Source organism: Solanum dulcamara, chromosome 6 (assembly GCF_947179165.1).
Source record: "Solanum dulcamara chromosome 6, daSolDulc1.2, whole genome shotgun sequence".
Taxonomy (NCBI): Eukaryota; Viridiplantae; Streptophyta; class Magnoliopsida; order Solanales; family Solanaceae; genus Solanum; species Solanum dulcamara.
The window spans coordinates 9,244,124-9,264,805 of record NC_077242.1 but is presented as its reverse complement, the minus strand read 5'-3'; the positions used below and the strand labels follow the sequence as shown (position 1 = coordinate 9,264,805).

The window sequence follows — 20,682 nt, the reverse complement described above, 5'->3', positions numbered from 1 at the left end:
CCGAGACAATTCAAATATTCTCTCTCTACATTCTTTAAATTCTTACGAAGCTCTTTTTTCCTCACAGCCCACAGAGGTTCGAAACAGAAAAGAAAACAACTTAAACATTCGAAACAAAAAAGAAAACAACTTAAAATCAGTTTAAAATTTGAAAAACTTCTTACAAACCTTCTCAAAATTTGACAATATTGTACTTGGGGTTGAGGAGTTGAGGTTGCTCTTAAGCCTTCACTGTTAGTCTATGACAGTGAGTCTGTGACTTTGTGAGAAACCAATGTGAGAGGAACAGAAATGTAAAAGGAAAATAGATACTAGAGTTTTAAAGTTTTAACTTTTACCTTATGTTGTTGTCTACTGCTTAAGTGCTTAGTGCTTGTTAGGAATTTAGGATTTAGAATTGGGCTTGAGAGTTGGGCTAATGGGCTTGGATTGTTGGACTTGAACTGCTGTTTAGTGTTTATTAGAATTTATAATTGGGCTTGAGAGTTGAGCTTGGATTGTTGGGCCTTAAAAATAAGTAGATTAATATTAAATTAATAATTAAAAGATATAAAATATCTTTAATTATTTATGAAAAACTAATATTATAGATATAAATAATTATAAGTTTTATGTATATAATTATCGGTTTGGTTCGGTTATTTATTCGATTATTTTTTCCTATAACCATAACCAAACCAAATATTATCGGTTATTCAAATTTAAAATCAAACCAAACCAAACCAAACCAAACCAAATATCGGTTTTTTTATTCGATTTGGTTAAATTTTCGATTTGATTTTGGTTTTAACCAAAACTGTGAACAGCCCTAACTATGGCTATTTATGTCAATTTCAATAGGTGAAAATGGGTTGAACTTGGACCCATATTCTGAAACCTAAAACCCATACCCATATTATGTATTCAATTTACGAAAATAGTGAGACTGTCTTTACAACTTTCTTCACAGCTTCGCTTCTCTCTCCACTCAGCGCCCCCCTCTCTGCCTCTCTGATTATCACTGAGAAGAGAAGAAGAAGAAGAAGTTAACAAGATTCTCTCCAGCTCTCGAGCTTCAATCTGCTTCTGCTCTCTTTCTGGTACTAATCTTTTTCCTTAATTTTTTTTTTGTGGCTGAGGGAAGGGGTTTATGGGTCTTGAGTTATTTCTCCAATTACCTGTTCCGCTGTTCCTAATCCATTACGAGAATTTCATTTAGATTTGATGTGAAAGAGTTGAAGCACCTACATGTCTTCTTCAGTACATGCCAGTCAGTAGCGCAGCTAAGAATTTTACTTCAGGGTGTCAAAATATAAAAAAAGTAAACACACGTTGAGAAATAAAAATAAAAATATATAGTATACGTATAAAACTAAAGTTTTGACCTAGCTAAATAGTGTAATTTTTTGGGGAAGGTGGGGCTACGCAACTGAATTGTCTACATTAGCTAAATTTCAAATTTTCAGCTATATATATTTTGTTTGTTTGTTTGTGTGTCATTATATACAGATACATAAAATGAGCTCTTATGAATTTAAAAGAAAACATTTCTTATATGATTATTGGTTTAGGTAGAGATGTCTATGGAGGCTATTGCTGATTCTTGTGATATAAGTTCTTCCACTAGAGCAAAAAGGCAAACTTCCATTGTTTGGGATACTTTTGTGAAATAGTGTTCGTAACAGTGAGGGAAGGTTAAGGGCAGAATGCAAGATTTGTGGTAAAAATTGATATGGCAGGTTCTAAGGTTGGAACTTCAAAATTGAAGCATCATATCCTTTTAAGTTTTGCAGAAAATAGTAGGAATAGGGACATTCGTTTGTATTTAAAATCATATTGTAAAGAAGGGAGCCTTGGATTAACTGGTAAAGTTGTTTCCATGTGACCAGGAGGTCACGGGTCCAACCCTTGGAAATAGCCTCTGCCAGAAATGCATGGTAAGGTTACGTACAATAGACCCTTGTAGCCGGGCCCTTTCCGGACCCTGCGCATAGCGGGAGCTTTAGTGCACCGGGCTGCCTTTTACGGTAAAGATCATATCGAGAAATACAGCTAAGTCAGATATATTGAAGGTATACACAAGGGAAAAAAATGTCTGAAAAATGAGCTTAAGCATGGATGCGCTGGACAACCTTGATGTATCTGGCCTTGAGGTTTCAGTTGTTATTTTGGGATTTAGATCCTTGCTGAAATAATAGTTGCAAAGATATGAAGTCTCCCTGTATGTTACTGAATTAGCATGAAAAACAGATGGACGTGTATTGGGGCATAGAGATATGTTTTGAAGTTTGCCAGTATGAATTAGTTGATTTTATGTTTGAATTAGTGATTGGTAAATGCAGAAAATTAAACAAATAAAAAGATCAAGCACAAAATTCTCTTACAGATACTGAAGCTAAAATAGCTTTACAAAATATAGGTTGACCCATGCAACCCATTACTCTTCCCATTTCAACCCGTATTAAATATGGCCGGGTTGGTTTGAACCTATTTTTACTCAACTCATTTTCAACATGCCCAAACTCAACCGGCCATTTGCCACCACTAGTGTATTCTAGTTTTCGCTTTAAAAATAATCAACTTCCTGAAAATTTAACTGACTCAACTACAAAAGCCTTTGGTGCATCGCATAGTTTTAAGTACTATAGATTATAGAAAAGGGTTTTGTTGATTTTTCTTTGTGGTGCAAGTTTTGGATGTAAAATAGGAAGCTTTTATACCGTCTGTTAGGTGCTAGCTATTGTTATTTGTGAAGGATGCTGACACGTTTTGTTGCATCTCAGCTAAAATGGCTGGTCCCAAACTCGGTAAGAAAGTGGGTTCTAAATTAGGGAAACCCCCAACCAAGAAGAAGCAGAAGAAGGAACCTTTGCCACCTAAGCCACTGGAAAAGGAGGATCTTTTGAGTGACGGTGAAGGAACTGATGGAGATTTTGAAGAAGATGATGGAGGTTCTGGTGATGAAGAACATCAGAAAATGAACTCAGATTCTGACATGTCTTCTGACATGGATGACCCCTTTGCTGCTGATATATTAGCAAGCGGTGATGTTGGTACTGTCTTTAGTGCATTGGTATTCTACTTTTAGCCATCCACCATGATTTATGACTCACTAAACATTTTTCTTTGTTTTGTCATTTATGTTGCAGACGATGGTTCCGATGTTAATTTAGATTCAGATGTAGATTCTGATTCAGACGCAGATGACACTGATCTTGTAAGGAAGTCTAAAGCTATTGATGATGAAAGGAAAAGAGAGCAGAAGGATGGTGATTTAGAATTGCAACTCAATATTAAAGAAGAAGCTGATGAGTTCAGACTGCCAACAGCTGAGGTTTGCAGAATGTTCAAGTTCTTGATTAGAGGTTTTACTTGTCAGATACTCATGCAGTGAAAATTTATGAATTCTAAATATGCCATTTTAACTTTAGGAGCTCGAGGAAGAAACACATAGACCACCAGATCTCTCGAATCTCCAAAGGAGGATAAAAGAGGGTGAGTTTCTTTTCCTTCATCTTCCCTTTCTGAATAATCTTTCCCTGGAGGAAGTAAGTTTTTCATTCAAATATAATAAAATAAATGCAGTTGTTCGGGTGCTCTCAAATTTCAAGTCATTGAGGCAAGAAGATGTGACACGTAAGGATTATGTTGATCAACTTAAAAGGGACTTGGGTTCATATTATGGATACAATGATTTTCTGATTGAATCGTTAGTGGAGGTAATTCTAACTCAAAGTAGTCTCTGCACCCTTTTCCTTTTCAAGTTGCACTTCATTAAAATGTGGATGTCTTGATATGTGACCTTACTGCAGCTGTTTCCCCCTGTTGAGTTGATTGAACTTATTGAAGCATTTGAAAAGCCCCGGCCAATTTCTCTGCGGACAAACACTTTAAAGGTCATTGGTTTCTCTGCCTCTTTTCTATCTTACCCTTTTGTTGCTCTGATGGTCGACTCATAGTTTATTGCGTCGATGGGATTTCAGACTCGCAGACGGGATTTAGCTGGTGTTCTTCTTAACAGAGGTGTCAATTTGGACCCACTAAGCAAATGGTCAAAGGTACGAGGATTAACTGTGCTTCTCTGTGTTTTGTTTGGGTTGACCCATTATTCAAGTATCAATTTGGATTTGCTATTTCTTATTTTCATATGTATCATTACTTATTTCAGCAGATGCATATATGATTTTGTAGGTTGGACTAGTTGTATATGATTCTCAAGTTCCAGTTGGTGCCACTCCTGAGTATATGGCTGGTCACTACATGGTATCCTGACATTACACTTTAAAAGATGGCCTTGCTCATAGTACACAACTGTAATGCTTATTTCTAATAAATAACTTGCTTTCAGCTCCAAAGTGCGAGTTCGTTTCTGCCTGTAATGGCCCTTGCCCCTCAAGAGAATGAACGTATTGTTGATATGGCGTAAGTAAATCATTTTGTCTAACAAATGTTTGCTTCAATTCTCTATCATTGAATTTTTCACTATCCAATTTGTTTTTAATTCAGATCTTTTTGATTTGTCACCCTTTCATCATCTTTCACGTATCTGTAAGAATTAACAAGCTTGATCGTTGAAAGAGTTGTTCGGTGCATATTTAGATAGTATAAGAAAAAGCTAATTGAAAGAAATAAAGCATCTTCTGTTACTCTCACATGTAATTTCTTCTTTCTTAATCAACAGCTTTGTGTTGGATATAGCTTTGTCAGTCTTAGGTTCAAGTTATCCATTTTTAATATCTTTCTTTTGAGAGGGAAGCTAAAACATTTCTGTGAACTTTTTAGTTGTTAGCTCAGTAAGCAGAAAAGTGGAATTTTTTTGGTAACTTCTGTTCTTCTGAAGTGGGAAACTTGTAAATGGTGCAGTGCTGCTCCTGGAGGCAAAACAACTTATGTTGCTGCACTGATGAAAAATAGTGGTATGTATTCATGTGCAGTTAATCATGTTGATTTTTGTGAAGAAATCCATTTTCTCCATAATGCATCCATAATTTCTGGAATCCCTATGGGTGAATGAATTTTAAATACATTTTCTCCCCTGGTGACAATTTCCATTATCTTCATTTCCTTAAAAAAATCTTTGTTTTTACATTTCTTGAACTTCTAATTTCTAGTGCAGTGAACCAAAATATACTGGGTGCTTTCGTTGTGTTTTACTATGCACTCATGTTCATTGTTCTTACTCAAAGTAGTTTATGTGAGCACCGTGTTGTATTTTGTGAAGTAATCCATTTTCTCCATAATGCATCCATAGTTTCTGGATACCTATGGGTGAATGAATTTTAAATATTTTTTTTCCCCTGGCGTCAATATCCATCATCTCCATTTCCTTAAAAAAATTTGTTTGCTTTTCCATTTCTTGCACTGTTAATTTCTAATGCAGTGAACCAAAATATACTGGGTGCTTTACTTCTATTTTACTATGTGCTCATGTACATCGTTCTTGCTCAAAGTAATTTATGTTAACTTGTGCTGCTAATCTGTTTGCTTTCTCTAGTGAAATTTCTTCAGGTTTTTATTGGTTTCTCCTAGATCGATTGTATTGAATGAACATCTTATCCTGATGTGTCTTATATACTTCCTGTTGTTTGTCATAAGTTTTGTGACATGATAATGTTTGCCATGATAGTTTTTCTAACTTCTCTCGTCTCCCTTGTTCTGCTTTTGAAGTTATTTGTAAGCAACACTGTCTTCCATATTGGTTAATAGCATTTCCCATTTGTATTGTCTGAATGACACTGACACATTCAGCTTGGGAAATTAGGTATTATTTATGCAAATGAGATGAAGGAGTCGAGACTTAAATCGCTCACTGCTAACTTACATCGCATGGGGGTAACAAACACCATTGTCTGTAACTATGATGGAAGAGAGGTTAGAATCAGACTATTTTGCGATCTCCCCTTTTGAACTTGCTGCATTTTATTCATACGCTTAAATTTCATACGGGACAATGTTGTTCTACCTTCTTGCTCATTTAAGCACTTGTTCTTGTTGGCTGGAGTTGCTCTGTACTACATTGAGCTACAGGCACTGATCTGACAGATTTTGTTGGCCTTGTGTGTCTGTTTCTTGGTTTACCTAGTTTTGTTATATGGACAAGTCCTCTGATTTAATACCCTGGGAATCATTTCAGCTACCTAAAGTCTTGGGTCAGAACACTGCCGATAGGATTTTGCTGGATGCTCCCTGTAGTGGCACTGGGGTATGTAGTAATGGTTGGTGTACATGTTTGCCTGAAATCATTTTCAATCAGATGAATTTCATTTGTTCTGCAGGTGATTTCCAAGGATGAGTCTGTTAAAACTTCCAAAACTGCTGCAGATATACAAAATTGCTCACACCTGCAGAAGGTATAAATTGAGTTCGATGTGTAAATTTAGTGATTTTGTGTCATCCATATTTCTAGTCTTGCAATTATGAAAATTTCAATGAACTAGTTGTATGCTTGCGAGCTTTTCATGCTTCATAATAGAACTCGTATACAACATATCGCCAGCATCTGACTTCCTGGTTGTTAGAAAACACTGGTTTCTGAAATATGTAATTTTAGTTGCAAGGAAAATTGAGCATTATCTTTGTTGTTTTTGATGATTGATTTCATCGATCTTATTTGTTGTATGGGAGGACAGATTTTGCAATTCTAGTTGCCTTATTGCCCTTATTTTTTGGTGTGTTGTTATCTGTATCCTCCCAAAGCAGGAGGGTGTTGCTAATGATATTGGAAGGTTCATCTCCCTCCCTCCTGCAGCAATGTTAATTTTGCTCCATAATGTTTATGTTCATCTTATATTCCCTGTTTCACATATTGATGTCGCCTACTCACCTCCGAGAAACCTGTTTCATGATCAATTTTCATTTGCAGGAACTGATACTTGCAGCAATTGACATGGTCGATGCCAACTCAAAATCAGGTGGATACATAGTATATTCTACTTGCTCCATTATGGTTGATGAGGTATCTTTATAAACTTATATTTTTTTAATGAATATTAAAAAAAGGGTACCCTCCTAATTGTTTGTATGCATATCAATTTCTACCTATTTGCTTAACTTGGTCTGCAGAATGAAGCAGTTATAGACTATGCACTCAAGAAGAGAGATGTTAAACTTGTGCCATGTGGACTTGATTTTGGGAGGCCCGGGTATACCTTGTGCCATTTATGTGCATTGACTTGAAAGATTGCTTAATTCTACAGCTAATTAAAGCTGCTTTGAATACCAGATTTTTTCGCTTTAGGCAGCACCGTTTCCACACATCTTTGGACAAAACAAGGCGATTCTATCCTCATGTGCACAACATGGATGGATTCTTTGTGGCAAAGGTATGCCGTATCATTTGGTGATAATTTGTGTTTGTCAATAGCTGCATAGCAAATGCATTATTTAAGAACTTCAGTTTAGAGAGAACTATGGACCAACAAGAAGGATGAGAACAGGGTCGGAGGTAGTATATAACATGTGGACTCGGCAGAAAAGTATCTTTGGTACAAACCCTATAATATGTTAAAAGATCACTAAATATATAGAGAACTTAAATTTAGAACTCAGTTACTAGCACTTGAGGCCACCCTAGAGCCCAAAACTCATAAGGTTCAAGTCCTGGATCCGACTCTGGATGGGAAGTCCTTCAGAATGAAAAGTATCATGTTGTGAGAGCTCTAATGCAGGAATCGAAGTCCTACCTTTACAGGTAAATGATGTATATTCTTAACATTGATTGCAGTGCCCCAAGTGAAGTACTAGGAGAACAGGTCACATTAATTACTCTGCCTTAGCCATATCACTCAATTCTCCTGTGAAGTCCTATCTTTTCAAATGATTTTTCCCTTTTTTGGTGTGCTTGTTTCCATAAACCATAAAATCTTTGAACCCTATACACACTAGGTGGGCGTTTGGCCATGTTTCATTGTGAAAATACAACTTGATACATAACTTATCAGTATGGATTTTTTCAATCAAAAAATCATTCTCAATTTTAATTATTAATAATAATTGCCATGAGATGATTGTCTTAGGGTGATCCTTTTGTTGATGGATGCTTTTATTACACTCGTAGTCTCTGAAGGATGAGAACCAACTATGTAGCATCTACATCGAGAAGTCAAGTATTTATATGTCATTAGTCCGATCCTTTGTAGGAACTACCCGTAATAAGGAACTTGCAGAATTTGAATAACGTAGTTTTTGTTTTCAAACTGAAAACAGTGTGCATCTCTTCAGTTCCCAGATTGCTATACTTGTGTATAGACAAACATTTCGTCTTTCTATGAAGCTTGTGGAAATTGAAATGGTTGTGATATTCTTACTTCATAAAAGATGGAAAAAATGATTATGGTTTGTGGGAGTGAAAATTAAATTGGGACTGACACATGGATGTAAAATCAAATGAAAGATTATTAACCATCTTCTTTGAAGTTGCTGCAAGTTTGTTTCAGTTGAGAACATTTTTCCCCACGTGCCCCTTTTATTTTTCAGTTGAAAAAGATGAGCAATTCCAAGTCTGCTGCAAAAGTGTCAGCTCAGTCCGAAGAAATACAAGATGCTGATTCCATTGAGAGCAGTGACCAGCAGAATGCTGAAGGGGATAATGACAAGCATTCAGAGCAAGAAAGCATTGCAAAAGAGAACGGAAATTTGAGTGAAAAAGCAGTGGCTGATAAAAAGAGGAAGAAGGACGTCCAAAAGCATTCAGACAAAAAAGGTGTTGGACAAAACGGTGGCGGAACTAAAAATGGGCCGGCAGAAAATAAATCGGTGGCACCAAAAAGGAGGGAAAAGAAGAAACCCCCTCCTAGAGAGGAAATTGCAAAAGCTAGGTAAAGTTTTTCAGTTCCACGATCATGAGTTGATAAATACTGATGTGCTAATGGAACAGAGCTAATTTCAGGTCATATGACCTATTCTTGTCTTATTTTTACAGGGAAGAGAAGAGGAAAGCTCTTAGGGAAGAAAAGCGAAAAGCCACGATGAAGAAAAAAAATGGAAACAAATGAGTTCTCTGTAACATGTGGAATTTTGTGATATGCGGATCATATTTTCTCAGAGGCGACATGAATGAACACAAAACTAAAGATATAATTCGGGCATTACTAGCACAGCTTCCAGCTAGAGGTAATATTTCTTATTGTTTGTTGATGACTTTTGAGATAGAGAGGTTGGAGATCATGTATGGTTTGCTTTAGAAAAAAAAAAAAAATGAAACCTAGGATTTGTGGTTGCACGAAAACCACGACTCCAAAATTTTGTATCTGTATTTGATGTTATACTTTTTCCTTTTGGGAGTGAGCAATGAAAACTAAAAAGAGCAAAGTAGTTTGTATTATTACAGTGCCAAGTACTAGGGTTGGAATGTTCGAAAGACTAATATTTAGCCTAACATATATGAGGAGTCTGGCGCCAAAAGGGAATCTTTTTCAACCCAATATACCAAAACGGGTACAAAATGGGGTTCTTCGCCAGATTCTGCCTCGTCCAAGCTCAATAATGCTTGCGCGTTGCTGATCAATGCTTTCTTGAATTTCCTTGCTCGTCAGTGAACTTCCTAAAAGCATTTGTTCCAAAATATATTTACATTATCAGTATATAAAAATTAAAACTCTCCTTCCACAAAAAAAGAAAAGAAAGGATAAGGCAAAATGTTGTGAATGAGCAATTAAGCTTGCGTAACAATTGCATAAGGATTTAATTAGTTCTTTATGTGCACTGATAGTATAAAGTTTCTTTTGACTATTAAAATCTATATATTATTATAGTAGCTGATTAGATACACTATTGTTTTAGCAATTAACAATCTTATAGGCGACCGAAGTAATTATGTAAATATCATAATGTCAAGTAGGGGGAGTATCACTTTATCGGATGAGACAATAACCTACTTGCCTATCCAGAGGGCTGTATGTCGTCACGAGGGTGATTTTTCTTTTTCTTCACAAGATCACAACCCGCGCGGCAGTCAACTTCGCAAGTCAACTTCAGCCTACCAACACACGTTTGACACAAGATTATATCAAACAAGAAGGAAATACTTTACAGCGAAAACACACAACAACAACACCAGCTTATACAGGCAAACTGCCCAACTTTTATATAACTCTCCCTCAGCTTATACAAAAGAACACCTCAATGGAGTTTGGAAGGCTTAGGAGCTTTTCTCACAAAACTCTTGCTAACCTTTGCTCTTCCAAACTCTGCCTATATATATACAAGCTGCCAGCAGCTACAAGCCAACTAGGGGGGGGGGGTGCTTGGCCATGTGCCAGCACATTACAAAGGGTACAAGGGAAACAATAAACAATCTGCACGCCTGGCCTGAGCCCATGCCTTGCCTATGCCAGCCCACGTGCTCTGCCTGCACGCCTGTCAGATGTTGTCAGGTGTCTGTCTGCTGCACGCGCCCGTGCGCCTCCGCAGCCCACGCGCCTGCCACTGCCTTGCCTTTGCCTCAGCTTTCGACCTTGGCCCGCCCATGCCAACACGCATGCCTTGAAGAGATTAAGGCAGACGGGATCAGTTAGGGATTACATCAAAGATTTCACCTCCTTGATGTTAGATATCCAGAACATGTCGGATGAGGACAAGCTGCACAACTTTATTTCAGGAATGCAAGCGTGGACCCAGAACGAGCTAAGGAGGCAGAATGTGAAGGACCTCCCTAGTGCAATTGTTGTCGCCGATTCGTTGGCTGATTTTCGCTCAACGCATGTTCCTTCTGAAAATCTAGCTCCTTCGAAGTCAAAGAAGAAAAATGACAAGAAGGGGGATTGGAAGAAGGAGGAGCGAAAAGGAGGGGCTGACAAAGGCAAAGCAGTTGCGGATGCTGGAAATTTGAAAAAGAATAATTCAGCAAGCGACAAGGGTTGTTGGACTTGTGGCGGTGCTCACTTGGCCAGAAACTATCCCAATCGGGAGAGGGTGAATGCCATACTTGCAGGGGGTGCTAACAGGGACGAGGATGGCGAGATTGTTGCGGCACTGGTGAATCCATTGGGTTTACTCACAAATATTACAATGGTAAACACATTGGGCGATTCATCAGTGAACCCGCATTCTTTGTTGTTGCACGTTGAGATGATTGTTGAAGGGAAGGTGGTAGTGGCAATGGTGGATACCGGAGCTACCCACACCTTCATTGATGTGAAACTTGCTAGGAAATTTGGGCTAAGGTTGATAAAGAGCCCGAATTTCATGAAAACTGTGAATCAGGTGGCCCAAAAGATAGAAGGGGTGGCGTATGATGTTAAAATCAGTGTTGGACCTTGGGTGGGGAAACACAGTTTAATGGTAATTCTGTTGGGGGATTTCGACATGATCCTCGGGATTGACTTTCTGCGGAAGAACTGTTTCGTCCCAATGGCGCATTTGGACGGTGTAATGATTATGCAGGAAGGGATGGCTGGGTTTATTAAGGTTGTGCATCTGCATGGCGTGGCGGAGAAAATTTGCAAATACAGGGAACCCATTGTGTCTGCTATGACTGTTGAGAAGGGACTCAAGAGAGGTGAACAAACTTACCTTGTTGCCGCAGTGGAGGCAAAACCTGACGTGAAGCTGATTGTGCCGGACTGTGTGGCAGCAGTTTTGGGGGATTTCAAAGATGTGATGCCCCCAGAATTGCCAAAAAAGCTGCCACCCAGAAGGGACATTGATCACAGAATTGAATTGTTGTCAGGATCAATTGCCCCTGCACAAGCTCCCTATCGTATGGCCCCAAAGGAGCTTGCTGAATTGAGGAAGTAGTTGAATGAGCTGCTGGATGCTGGGATGATTCAACCTTCGAAAGCTCCATATGGTGCTCCTATTTTGTTTTAGAAAAAGCAGGATGGAACGATGAGGATGTGCGTTGATTATAGGGCATTGAACAAGGTAACTGTTAAGAACAAGTACCCTGTTCCACTGGTGCAGGATTTGATTGACAGGTTGAGCAAGGCGAAATGGTTCACCAAACTGGATTTGAGGTCTGACTACTGGCAGGTTAGGATAGCAGAAGGGGACGAGTCTAAAACTACTTGTGTAACTAGATATGGCTCATACGAATTCCTTGTGATGCCGTTTGGGTTGACTAATGCCCCGGCTACCTTTTGCAATTTAATGAACAATGTCTTGTTTGAGTACCTTGATGACTTTGTGGTAGTGTACTTAGATGACATTGTAATTTACAGTCGCTCGTTAGATGAACATGTTAGCCATCTAAAAACAGTATTGTCTAGGCTGCGACAATACAAACTCTATGTGAAGATGGAGAAGTGTGAATTTGCACAGCAGGAAATTAAGTTTCTTGGTCACTTGGTGAGCCAGAATCAAGTGAGGATGGATCCAAAGAAGGTGCAGGCAATTGTGGATTGGCAGGCACCTCAAAATGTGAAAGATTTAAGGTCTTTCCTTGGGCTGTCCAATTACTATCGCAAATTCATTGCAGGTTATTCAAAGAAGGTTGCTGCCTTAACTGATTTGTTGAAGAAGGATGCAATATGGGAGTGGTCTGATAAGTGTGCTGGGGCGTTCAAGCTGTTGAAGGAAGCCATTGCTTCAGAACCCATATTGAAGCTGCCTGACTTTGAATTACCATTTGAGGTGCATACTGATGCCTCAGACAGGGCTGTAGGCGGTGTGCTTGTGCAGGAAGGCCGCCCTGTGGCCTTTGAAAGCCGAAAATTGAATGATGCTGAGCAGAGGTATTCTACTCACGAGGAGGAGATGGTTGCTGTGGTACACTGTTTGCAAACGTGGCGTGTGTATCTGCTAGGATCTAAGTTTGTTGTCAGGACGGACAATGTTGCTAATACATATTTCAATACGCAACCCAAACTTAGTCCCAAGCAGGCTCGTTGGCAGGAGTTCTTGACAGAATATGACTTCACGTGGGAGCATAAGCCAGGGAAATTCAACCAAGTTGCGGATGCTCTGAGTAGGAAGCAGGTACTGGTTGCAATGTATTCAATTTCCAGGTTGGAGTCTGATTTTGTTGAGAAAATTAGACTGTGTGCGGCAAATGATTCATTATATGCCAAATTAATGAGTCAAGTGAAAGACGGGATAGTGCGGAGGTACTGGATCGAGGACGATCTGCTCCACTTCAAAGGGGGGAGAATCGTCGTACCTCAAGGCGGTGGATTGCGCAAGGAACTGCTGAAAGAGGCGCATGACACAATGTGGGCAGGACATCCGGGTGTTGAACGGATGTTAGCACTACTGTCGCGTGGGTACTTTTGGCCAAAGATGGAAGATGACATAGAGGCGTATGTCAAAACTTGTTTGGTTTGTCAACTGGACAAAACTGAACGCAAAAAGGAAGCAGGTTTGCTGCAGCCTCTTTCTATTCCTGAAAGGCCATGGTTATCAGTTTCAATGGACTTTATCAGCGGATTCCCTAAGGTGAATGGCATGGCATCGGTGATGGTTGTGGTAGACAGGTTCTCAAAGTATGCTATCTTTGTTGCTGCTCCGGTTATATGTTCGTCAGATGTTGCTGCAGATTTGTTCTTCAAGAATGTGGTTAAGTTCTTTGGTGTGCCAGCTTATATCATTAGTGATAGGAATACACGGTTCACAGGTCGGTTCTGGACAGCTTTGTTCAATATGATGGGGACTGGTCTGAAGTTTTCAACTGCGAACCACCCTCAGACTGATGGGCAGATGGAAAGAATTAATCACTTACTGGAAGAATACTTGAGGCACTTTGTGACGGCCAGTCAGAGGAACTGGGTAGACTTGCTGGACAGTGCACAATTCTGTTATAATTTGCACAGGTCGTCAGCTACAGAGATGAGCCCGTTTGAGTTGGTCTTAGGCAAATAGCCTATGACACCACTAGATGTTGCCAAGCAGAAGGGGCAAGGAAAGTGTCCTGCTGCTTACAGATATGCCAGGGACAAGCAGGAAGTGCTTGCTGAGGCGCAAGAGAGTTTGCGCAAAGCCCAGAAACGAATGAAGAAGTATGCTGATCAGCACAGGAGGTCGCTGGAATTCAGTGTTGGTGACAAGGTGTTGCTGAAACTTACCCCTCAAATCTGGAAACAGATTACAAGTAAGTTTAGGCACCGTGGATTGATTCCAAAATATGATGGACCATTCGAGGTGGTCCAAAAGGTTGGCGAAGTTGCTTATCGGTTGATGCTGCCTGAAAGGTTGAAATTGCATCCAACCTTCCACGTGAGTTTTCTGAAGCCATATTATGAGGATGCTGATCCAGATATGAGCCAGGCAAAGCGGGCGCCGGCTGTGGTGCGCACACAGTTTGATGCCCAAATTGAGAAGATATTGGATCATCGGGTGTTGGGCGTCAAGAAGAATAGGCAGACAGAATTCCTTATTCAGTGGAAGGGTAAGCAGGAGGTCGACGCTATTTGGGAGAAAACCAAGTCACTATGGCAGTTCGACAAGCAGTTGGAGGACTACCTGAAAACAGCCTCAACGAGGACGTCGAGTTCAACGGGTGGGGGTGGTTTGTAAGACCCTCAGGTTTGGGCTAGGCGGATGGGGCAGTGGCAAGGGCTTGTGCATTGCCCCTTGTCACTGGCCGATGCGGGCGGAAAAGCAATGTGCGGCAGGCAGACCTATGGCATGGCAGGCAGGCAAGGGCCAAGGGCCTTGAGTGTTGGCAAGGCTTGGCAAAGTCAGTTGGCTATGAAGGCACATGGCACCAGGCGGGCATGTGCGCAAGCAGTGGGGTTGGCGTTGGCCGGCATGCGTGTTGGCATGGGCGGGCCAAGGTCGAAAGCTGAGGCAAAGGCAAGGCAGTGGCAGGCGCGTGGGCTGCGCAGGTGCACGGGCGCGTGCAACAGACAGACACCTGACAACATCTGACAGGCGTGCAGGCAGGCATGGGCTCAGGCCAGGCGTGCAGATTGTTTATTGTTTCCCTTGTACCCTTTGTAATGTGCTGGCACATGGCCAAGCACCCCCCCCTAGTTGGCTTGTAGCTGCTGACAGCTTGTATATATATAGGCAGAGTTTGGAAGAGCAAAGGTTAGCAAGAGTTTTGTGAGAAAAGCTCCTAAGCCTTCCAAACTCCATCTGATATTCAACATGAATTATCAAAATCATAGTTGTGTATGATTATAATAAATATGCTTCAAATCTTTGTTGTTTATGAATATTTCTCAAACATCACAGAGAAAGGATCGGAGTTTTTTGAGGACCATGAAAGAAACATTAAAATGTTGTTTCACCTCACCTCAAATGGCTGATAAGTGAGTGGCTTACATGCAATTGAATCTGGTGACTCCAGGGCTAAGGAACTTGATGCTACTAAAATAAGTTGGTTTATTCTGGTAATCATGAAAATTTTGTCCACTAGAAAGCTTCTTCTGATTGCTTCATTTTGGTAAATCACAGATGAAGTGATTGGTTAAAATTTAATAGTGTGCGCCGTCTTAATGGAAATTAAAGGTTATGCTAAACAAAGAATATCGTGATGTGTGTAGTGACATTTGATGAATATTTAATCTATATTTTTAATATTAGATTACAAAAATTGGTAATTGTCATATTAGTGAAATGGCTTGTGGATCAACTGTCAACTGTCTTATTTAATGCGTACTCTTAATTGCTTATTAAACCAATAATACACACGCACACACATATATATATCAAAGCAATCCATATATAAATTGACAATCATAATAAAAAAGGGCAGCCCGGTGCACTTAAGCTCCCGCTATGCGCAGGATCCGGGGAAGGGCCCGACCACAAGGGTCTGTTGTACGCAGCCTTACCTTGCATTTCTGCCAGAGGCTGTTTTCAAGGCTTGAACCCGTGACCTCCTGGTCACATGGCAGCAACTTTACCAGTTACTCAGCCGGCCCAAGAAAGAAGCAACATCAGAATGTGTTTGATGTTGTTCATTCACTAGTTTTTTTTCCCCTTCATTGTTCTTTGTAAAGTTCTCTCTTTCATGTTGTAGTAGGATCAATTAGCACCATAGAGATGACGTCTTTCAAGTTATTTTTGGAAAAAGTATAAGCATCTTCATCTTTATAAAAGAACTCTGCCACCCTCGTAAGGTTGAGCACTGGCATGAGCAAAACTCTTGCTACTTCTGTAGGGTTTAGACATCCTCCATTCAAATCCTTCCAATTATTCTCTATTATTTTCCTTATCTCCATGTAAGCTTCCTCTTTTGTGGCACCATAGTCATTCATGTAACATTCGATACCCGAAGCTACATCTCCTCTTTCCATCTCTATCTGTCTCCATAATAAAATTGGACAATTAAAATGACAAAAAATATTACTTCATATTCAATTTGTATGTGGCGCATCCTAGTTAATATTTGCGCGTACAATAACTTAACTATATGTTATAATCCATTATACGCTGAATTAATTATTGAAAAACAAGACAATCTGATACAACATGTTAAATTACAGTAATATATTTATTTAAGGATTGCACAATTAAAAAATATTACTAGAATATACCTCATGTGTTACGAGATCATTCAGTAATCTTGCAATGACACACGAAGCAACAAGAATTGTAGGTTCAGATGATATCCAATCAAACGCCTCCTTAGTTGCTACATCTCCCATGCCTAACCAAGAAGTAGTGGCAAGCAATAGGTAAGAACTGGAGGGAATTCCATTTTTTATATATTGTTCCATTGTTGGCACGTCCTTCTCATGATACCATTTGGCCTCTTGGAAGTAAGCCTTCAACAGTTTTTGCATCTGAAAAGAGCAACAAAGCAGCCAGACGGAGCTTGGTTCATTACTTACGTTTAACTGATTAATCCAGTAGTTTTAACACAAATGCAAATGTATTAAAATTTTAAGCCCATAATTTCACAATGTTATAGTTTTAATAGTAATAGCTTCAAAGTTGAACCCATCGAGCTTTACTAATAATTCTTAATTACCTCATTTATGGAATATTTGACTGGAAATGACTTATTTCCAAGATTTTCCAATTCTCTCTCCACTTCATTGTAAACTTGTAGAAGAGCACCGTAGGAGAGCTTCATATATGCCGGTAATTGTTCGGAAGCATCAATGTCCCACCTACACTTATATATTTCAAATCACTAAAATAATGGAATTAGCTATAAACTTTGCTAATCCGATTCGTCGCAAAATTGCTTATAGTAGTGAATTTTATTCTCTAACTAGCTAACTATAAAGTTATCGTCGCTAATTCTGTTCTTTTTAATCGTGAATTTTACTTTGATAAGGTTCATTTTTTCTCTACCTAGCTAATTATATTTTCAAGTGTTGAAATATAAAAATGTTGTAAGCTATTGATCGATGTGTGAGAAAAGAATTTAAACCTTTCAATTGCCTTTGTGAGGAGAGTAAGTTCACCAAGTGTTCCATAGGTATCGTAAGTATCATCCATAATAGAACAAAAGCATAACACTTTGGTTAATATTTTTCTGGCAATGCTGTATTGAGGCTCAAAGTATACACCTAGACTCCACAAGTATAATTCAACCACTCTGTCTCTTGCAAAAGGTAGTGCTTGGGCAATTTCTGATTCTTTCCACCACCTAAAAATGTAAAGAAGAAATATTTCACTCATACAACCAATAAGAAATTATACTACTAAAAAGGGAAATTTAGAAGTGGATATCAATAAGAAGGCCGAACTTAAGTGTAATGATAAACCTTTTTCCGTGTGATCTATAGGTCATGGGTTCGAGTCATGGAAACAATCACTAATGCTTGTATTAGGAGGTTGTTTATGTACATCACACCTCTTGGGATGTGTTACTCCTTTCTCATATCCTACTTAATTATGCGGAATGCTTTGTGCGGCAGCCTTTATAATAGTGAATATCAATTAAAATATGTATTATATAATGGTTAATTTCTTACTAAGTTTCAAAAGTTAATTAAACCTTTGTATTACTAATGTGGAGTTTTATGCAGGTATAATAAGAATCTTAGAAATGCAATCAAAAGATCGCACTCAGCATCACAAGGGTTGAATTTTAGTGAACTTTTACATGTTTATACTATATATCAGGTAATTAATCTAATGTGGTATTATTATTCAATAAGGAAGGTTATCTACACTAATAATGTAGAATTTGATATATAATAAAGTTAAATTTGATATGATTTGATTAGTGTATGTGTAGCTTGCCAATTACCTTGTGATATCACATAGCTCCCTTTTGTGTAACCTTTGTAGGATGTTGAAGTCCAATTTAGCAAAATTTAATAACATTTCATTGTGTGATTCATCTTCTTGGTAAAATGATATGTATTTCCTCGTTCCTACTCTCACTATAGTATTGTTGATTGGAAATTTCAGTGCATTACTGACTTGCATCGCAAGGGAATCGCTCAAATTAGGCAAAATTAACTTCAAATGAGTTGTGGTGAAGTTAACTGCTTTATCCAGAATTTCTTCATCATGTACTCTGAATTGCGCTGTCTCGTATAAGCTCAATAATCCTTGTACATCGCTGACCAATGCTTTCTTGTAATTTCCTTGCTCGTCAGTGAATTTTCTAAAGGCATCTACTCAAAAAAACATATTTACACGGTTAGCATATAAAAGTTAAAATTTCTCCGCAAATGTTCTGGATGAGGAATTAAGCTTGCGTAATAATTGCATAAGGATTTAATTAGTTACTTACTCGATGAGACATAATAACCTTGTTGCCTAAGTAATCGAAAGCTTAGAGCAACAACATGAAGGTCAGTTTCACCAAATTCACCAATCCATTCTTCATAATGAGTATAAAAATTACTCAATGATTCCTCAATCTCAAATTCAAAATGGTACGCTACTCCAAGCAATTGGATTGTGTTTATAAGGTCAAGTTTTTGCAAAGATTTGGAAGGAGCCATCACTAGCATTTTTTTCACTTCTTCTTTTAGGTCTTCGTGTTTCTTCTCTTCCCATTCATTGGCTATCTACATGAGTAAATTTTGAAATTTGTCACTATTATATATATAATACATATAATATGGTTTGTTAAAACACATGCACGAAGAATACTCAAAACATAAAGTAATTAATTAAATCCAAAATTAATTACCAAGAGATTATCATAGGCAAGAAAATGGTCTCCCCAAACAGAAGGATGATGATTGGCACACCGACGGATAATCTCCATCTCTTGCCAAATGCAAATAAAGTAGTGGCTTTAGAGTTTAGACTTTTGTAACTTGGCTAATAAACTAAGAAAATGTGGCTTCAATGCAAGTTATTATTGAAAGAAAGTCAAAAAGGAGGTGCTGCATTATGCACCGTCCTTTTGGAAGAAAAGATGACAGAAACAAAAAAAAACAATCCAAAAGAATAAAAACACAAAAAGAATTATACACCAAGATAAATATTGTAGTCTTGATTGTCCTCTTTAGTGAGTTGTTCCTTTACAAGAGAGAAGTATTAATTGTTGTTTTCTCCTTGTATTTGAGAGCAGTGTACTCTCATATTATCGTAGTAAAATCCTTTTACCCCGTGGTTTTTCTCCTCTATCTGTTTAAGGTTTTCCACGTAAAATTCTCGTGTCCAATTTATTTTCATTATTAATTATCATATCAAACTTTAGATGTAGTGCTTCCTCCCCCAACAATTATGTCCCTTCCTATTTATAACGCTTTAGAATATCAATAAGTTAATTAATACTCTCTTCCTCCGTTTATATTTATTTGTTTATTATTTTAAAAATAGATTTTTATTTTTATTATTTATCGCTTTTAACAAATGAAAAAAGACAATTATTTCCTTCCATATTTTATCTTTTATATTATTACTAATTCTCCAAATTATTTTTTAAGATCTAATATTAAATATCGGATAATCTAATAAGAGGTAGTCGCCGATATACAAATGGAAATTAATGAAAGGCACCAATTCAAGTCCATTTTGTGATCTTACTTTGAATTCTCCATTGTTTTGCTCTAACAAGTGGATTAATGCTTATTTTCCATTTCAACATATAATTTATATGATTTACTTTTTTCTTAAGTCAGTTAAAAAAAAAAACATATTTTTATATAGTAAAAGTTTGACTTTAAAATACTCTTCAAAAATCTTTTTTTTTCCGTCAAATAAAATTACATTACATAAATTGAGACGGAGAGAATATATAATAAATCGGAATAGCACTATAATATGCATAGAAACGAATTGGTTTAGTTTGTAGCCCTCTAAAAAGTTATTTTTAATTTTATGTCATTTTTATAAGAGATCTTTTTTTTACACATAAAAATTTAAAACAATAATATTTTGATAAAATTACATGAATAAGCAAATATATACTAGTTAATTAGTTAACATAGCCATAGTTTAACTAATTTACAATTTGCCTTTAACATTTAACATTAATTATGGTTCAAGTTTGTAACTTTGTATAATTCACACATTTGTATAATTCAAAACTTGTATAACTTTTGTATAATGTAATTTTATATAATATAATTTGTATAACTATATTTAAAGTTCAGATGTTTGTGTTTGTATAAATTCGTTATTTCGAGTTTTTACAAAAATAGTTGAATTATACAAACCGCGAATTATACAAACGGGACAGATTAAACTATAACTACAATCCGTAAATATGCAAACTATAGCTAATGAACCTAACAAAATTTATTATAATGGTTATTTGCAAAATATCTCCTTATTTTTTTTTATTTCAGTTTGTAAGTAGTGATAATAGATTATTTTCTTTATGTGGCGTTAAATGGGGTACACAAATTTTATTTTCTCTATTTTATTTTATATGACTTTTTCCTCCTTTTTTGTTTT

At 37.7% G+C, this 20,682-nt stretch overlaps 2 protein-coding genes across 3 annotated transcripts; one reads left to right on the top strand and one right to left on the bottom strand.

Moving 5' to 3' along the window:
- Window positions 1-916: 916 nt before the first annotated feature.
- On the top strand, window positions 917-9,301 carry LOC129891941 (26S rRNA (cytosine-C(5))-methyltransferase NOP2B-like). Its single transcript, XM_055967434.1, has 18 exons — window positions 917-1,079; window positions 2,763-3,032; window positions 3,129-3,313; window positions 3,411-3,474; window positions 3,565-3,698; window positions 3,792-3,875; window positions 3,963-4,037; window positions 4,171-4,242; window positions 4,328-4,401; window positions 4,843-4,895; window positions 5,741-5,850; window positions 6,113-6,181; window positions 6,255-6,329; window positions 6,842-6,934; window positions 7,042-7,121; window positions 7,202-7,301; window positions 8,455-8,795; window positions 8,900-9,301. The coding sequence occupies exons 2-18, from the start codon at window positions 2,768-2,770 to the stop codon at window positions 8,970-8,972; spliced, it is 1,947 nt and encodes a 648-aa protein (XP_055823409.1). The 5' UTR covers window positions 917-1,079; window positions 2,763-2,767; the 3' UTR covers window positions 8,973-9,301.
- Window positions 9,302-15,468: 6,167 nt separating this feature from the next.
- On the bottom strand, window positions 15,469-19,106 carry LOC129892373 (sesquiterpene synthase 15b-like). 2 transcript variants are annotated; one of them, XM_055967940.1, is made up of 7 exons: window positions 18,965-19,106; window positions 18,560-18,839; window positions 18,068-18,440; window positions 17,243-17,461; window positions 16,835-16,976; window positions 16,398-16,646; window positions 15,469-16,163 (listed from the first exon to the last, which is right to left on the bottom strand). In XM_055967940.1, exons 1-7 carry the CDS (start codon window positions 19,040-19,042, stop codon window positions 15,870-15,872), a joined length of 1,635 nt encoding a protein of 544 aa, XP_055823915.1. In that variant the 5' UTR covers window positions 19,043-19,106; the 3' UTR covers window positions 15,469-15,869. The 2 variants fall into 2 exon arrangements, with proteins under 2 accessions (XP_055823915.1, XP_055823916.1); XM_055967941.1 differs by having other exon boundaries at window positions 18,560-18,867; window positions 18,965-19,030.
- Between the last annotated feature and the right edge of the window lie 1,576 nt (window positions 19,107-20,682).

Coding starts and splice junctions, on each gene's coding strand:
- LOC129891941 (XM_055967434.1), top strand. CDS start 2,768: ATGGCTGGTCCCAAACTCGGTAAGAAAGTGGGTTCTAAATTAGGGAAA. Junction 4,038..4,170: donor CACTAAGCAAATGGTCAAAG/GTACGAGGATTA, acceptor ATGATTTTGTAG/GTTGGACTAGTTGTATATGA. Junction 4,896..5,740: donor TGCACTGATGAAAAATAGTG/GTATGTATTCAT, acceptor TTGGGAAATTAG/GTATTATTTATGCAAATGAG.
- LOC129892373 (XM_055967940.1), bottom strand. CDS start 19,042: ATGGAGATTATCCGTCGGTGTGCCAATCATCATCCTTCTGTTTGGGGA. Junction 18,840..18,964: donor TTGCCTATGATAATCTCTTG/GTAATTAATTTT, acceptor TTACTCATGTAG/ATAGCCAATGAATGGGAAGA. Junction 17,462..18,067: donor GAGCTATGTGATATCACAAG/GTAATTGGCAAG, acceptor TTACATTTTTAG/GTGGTGGAAAGAATCAGAAA.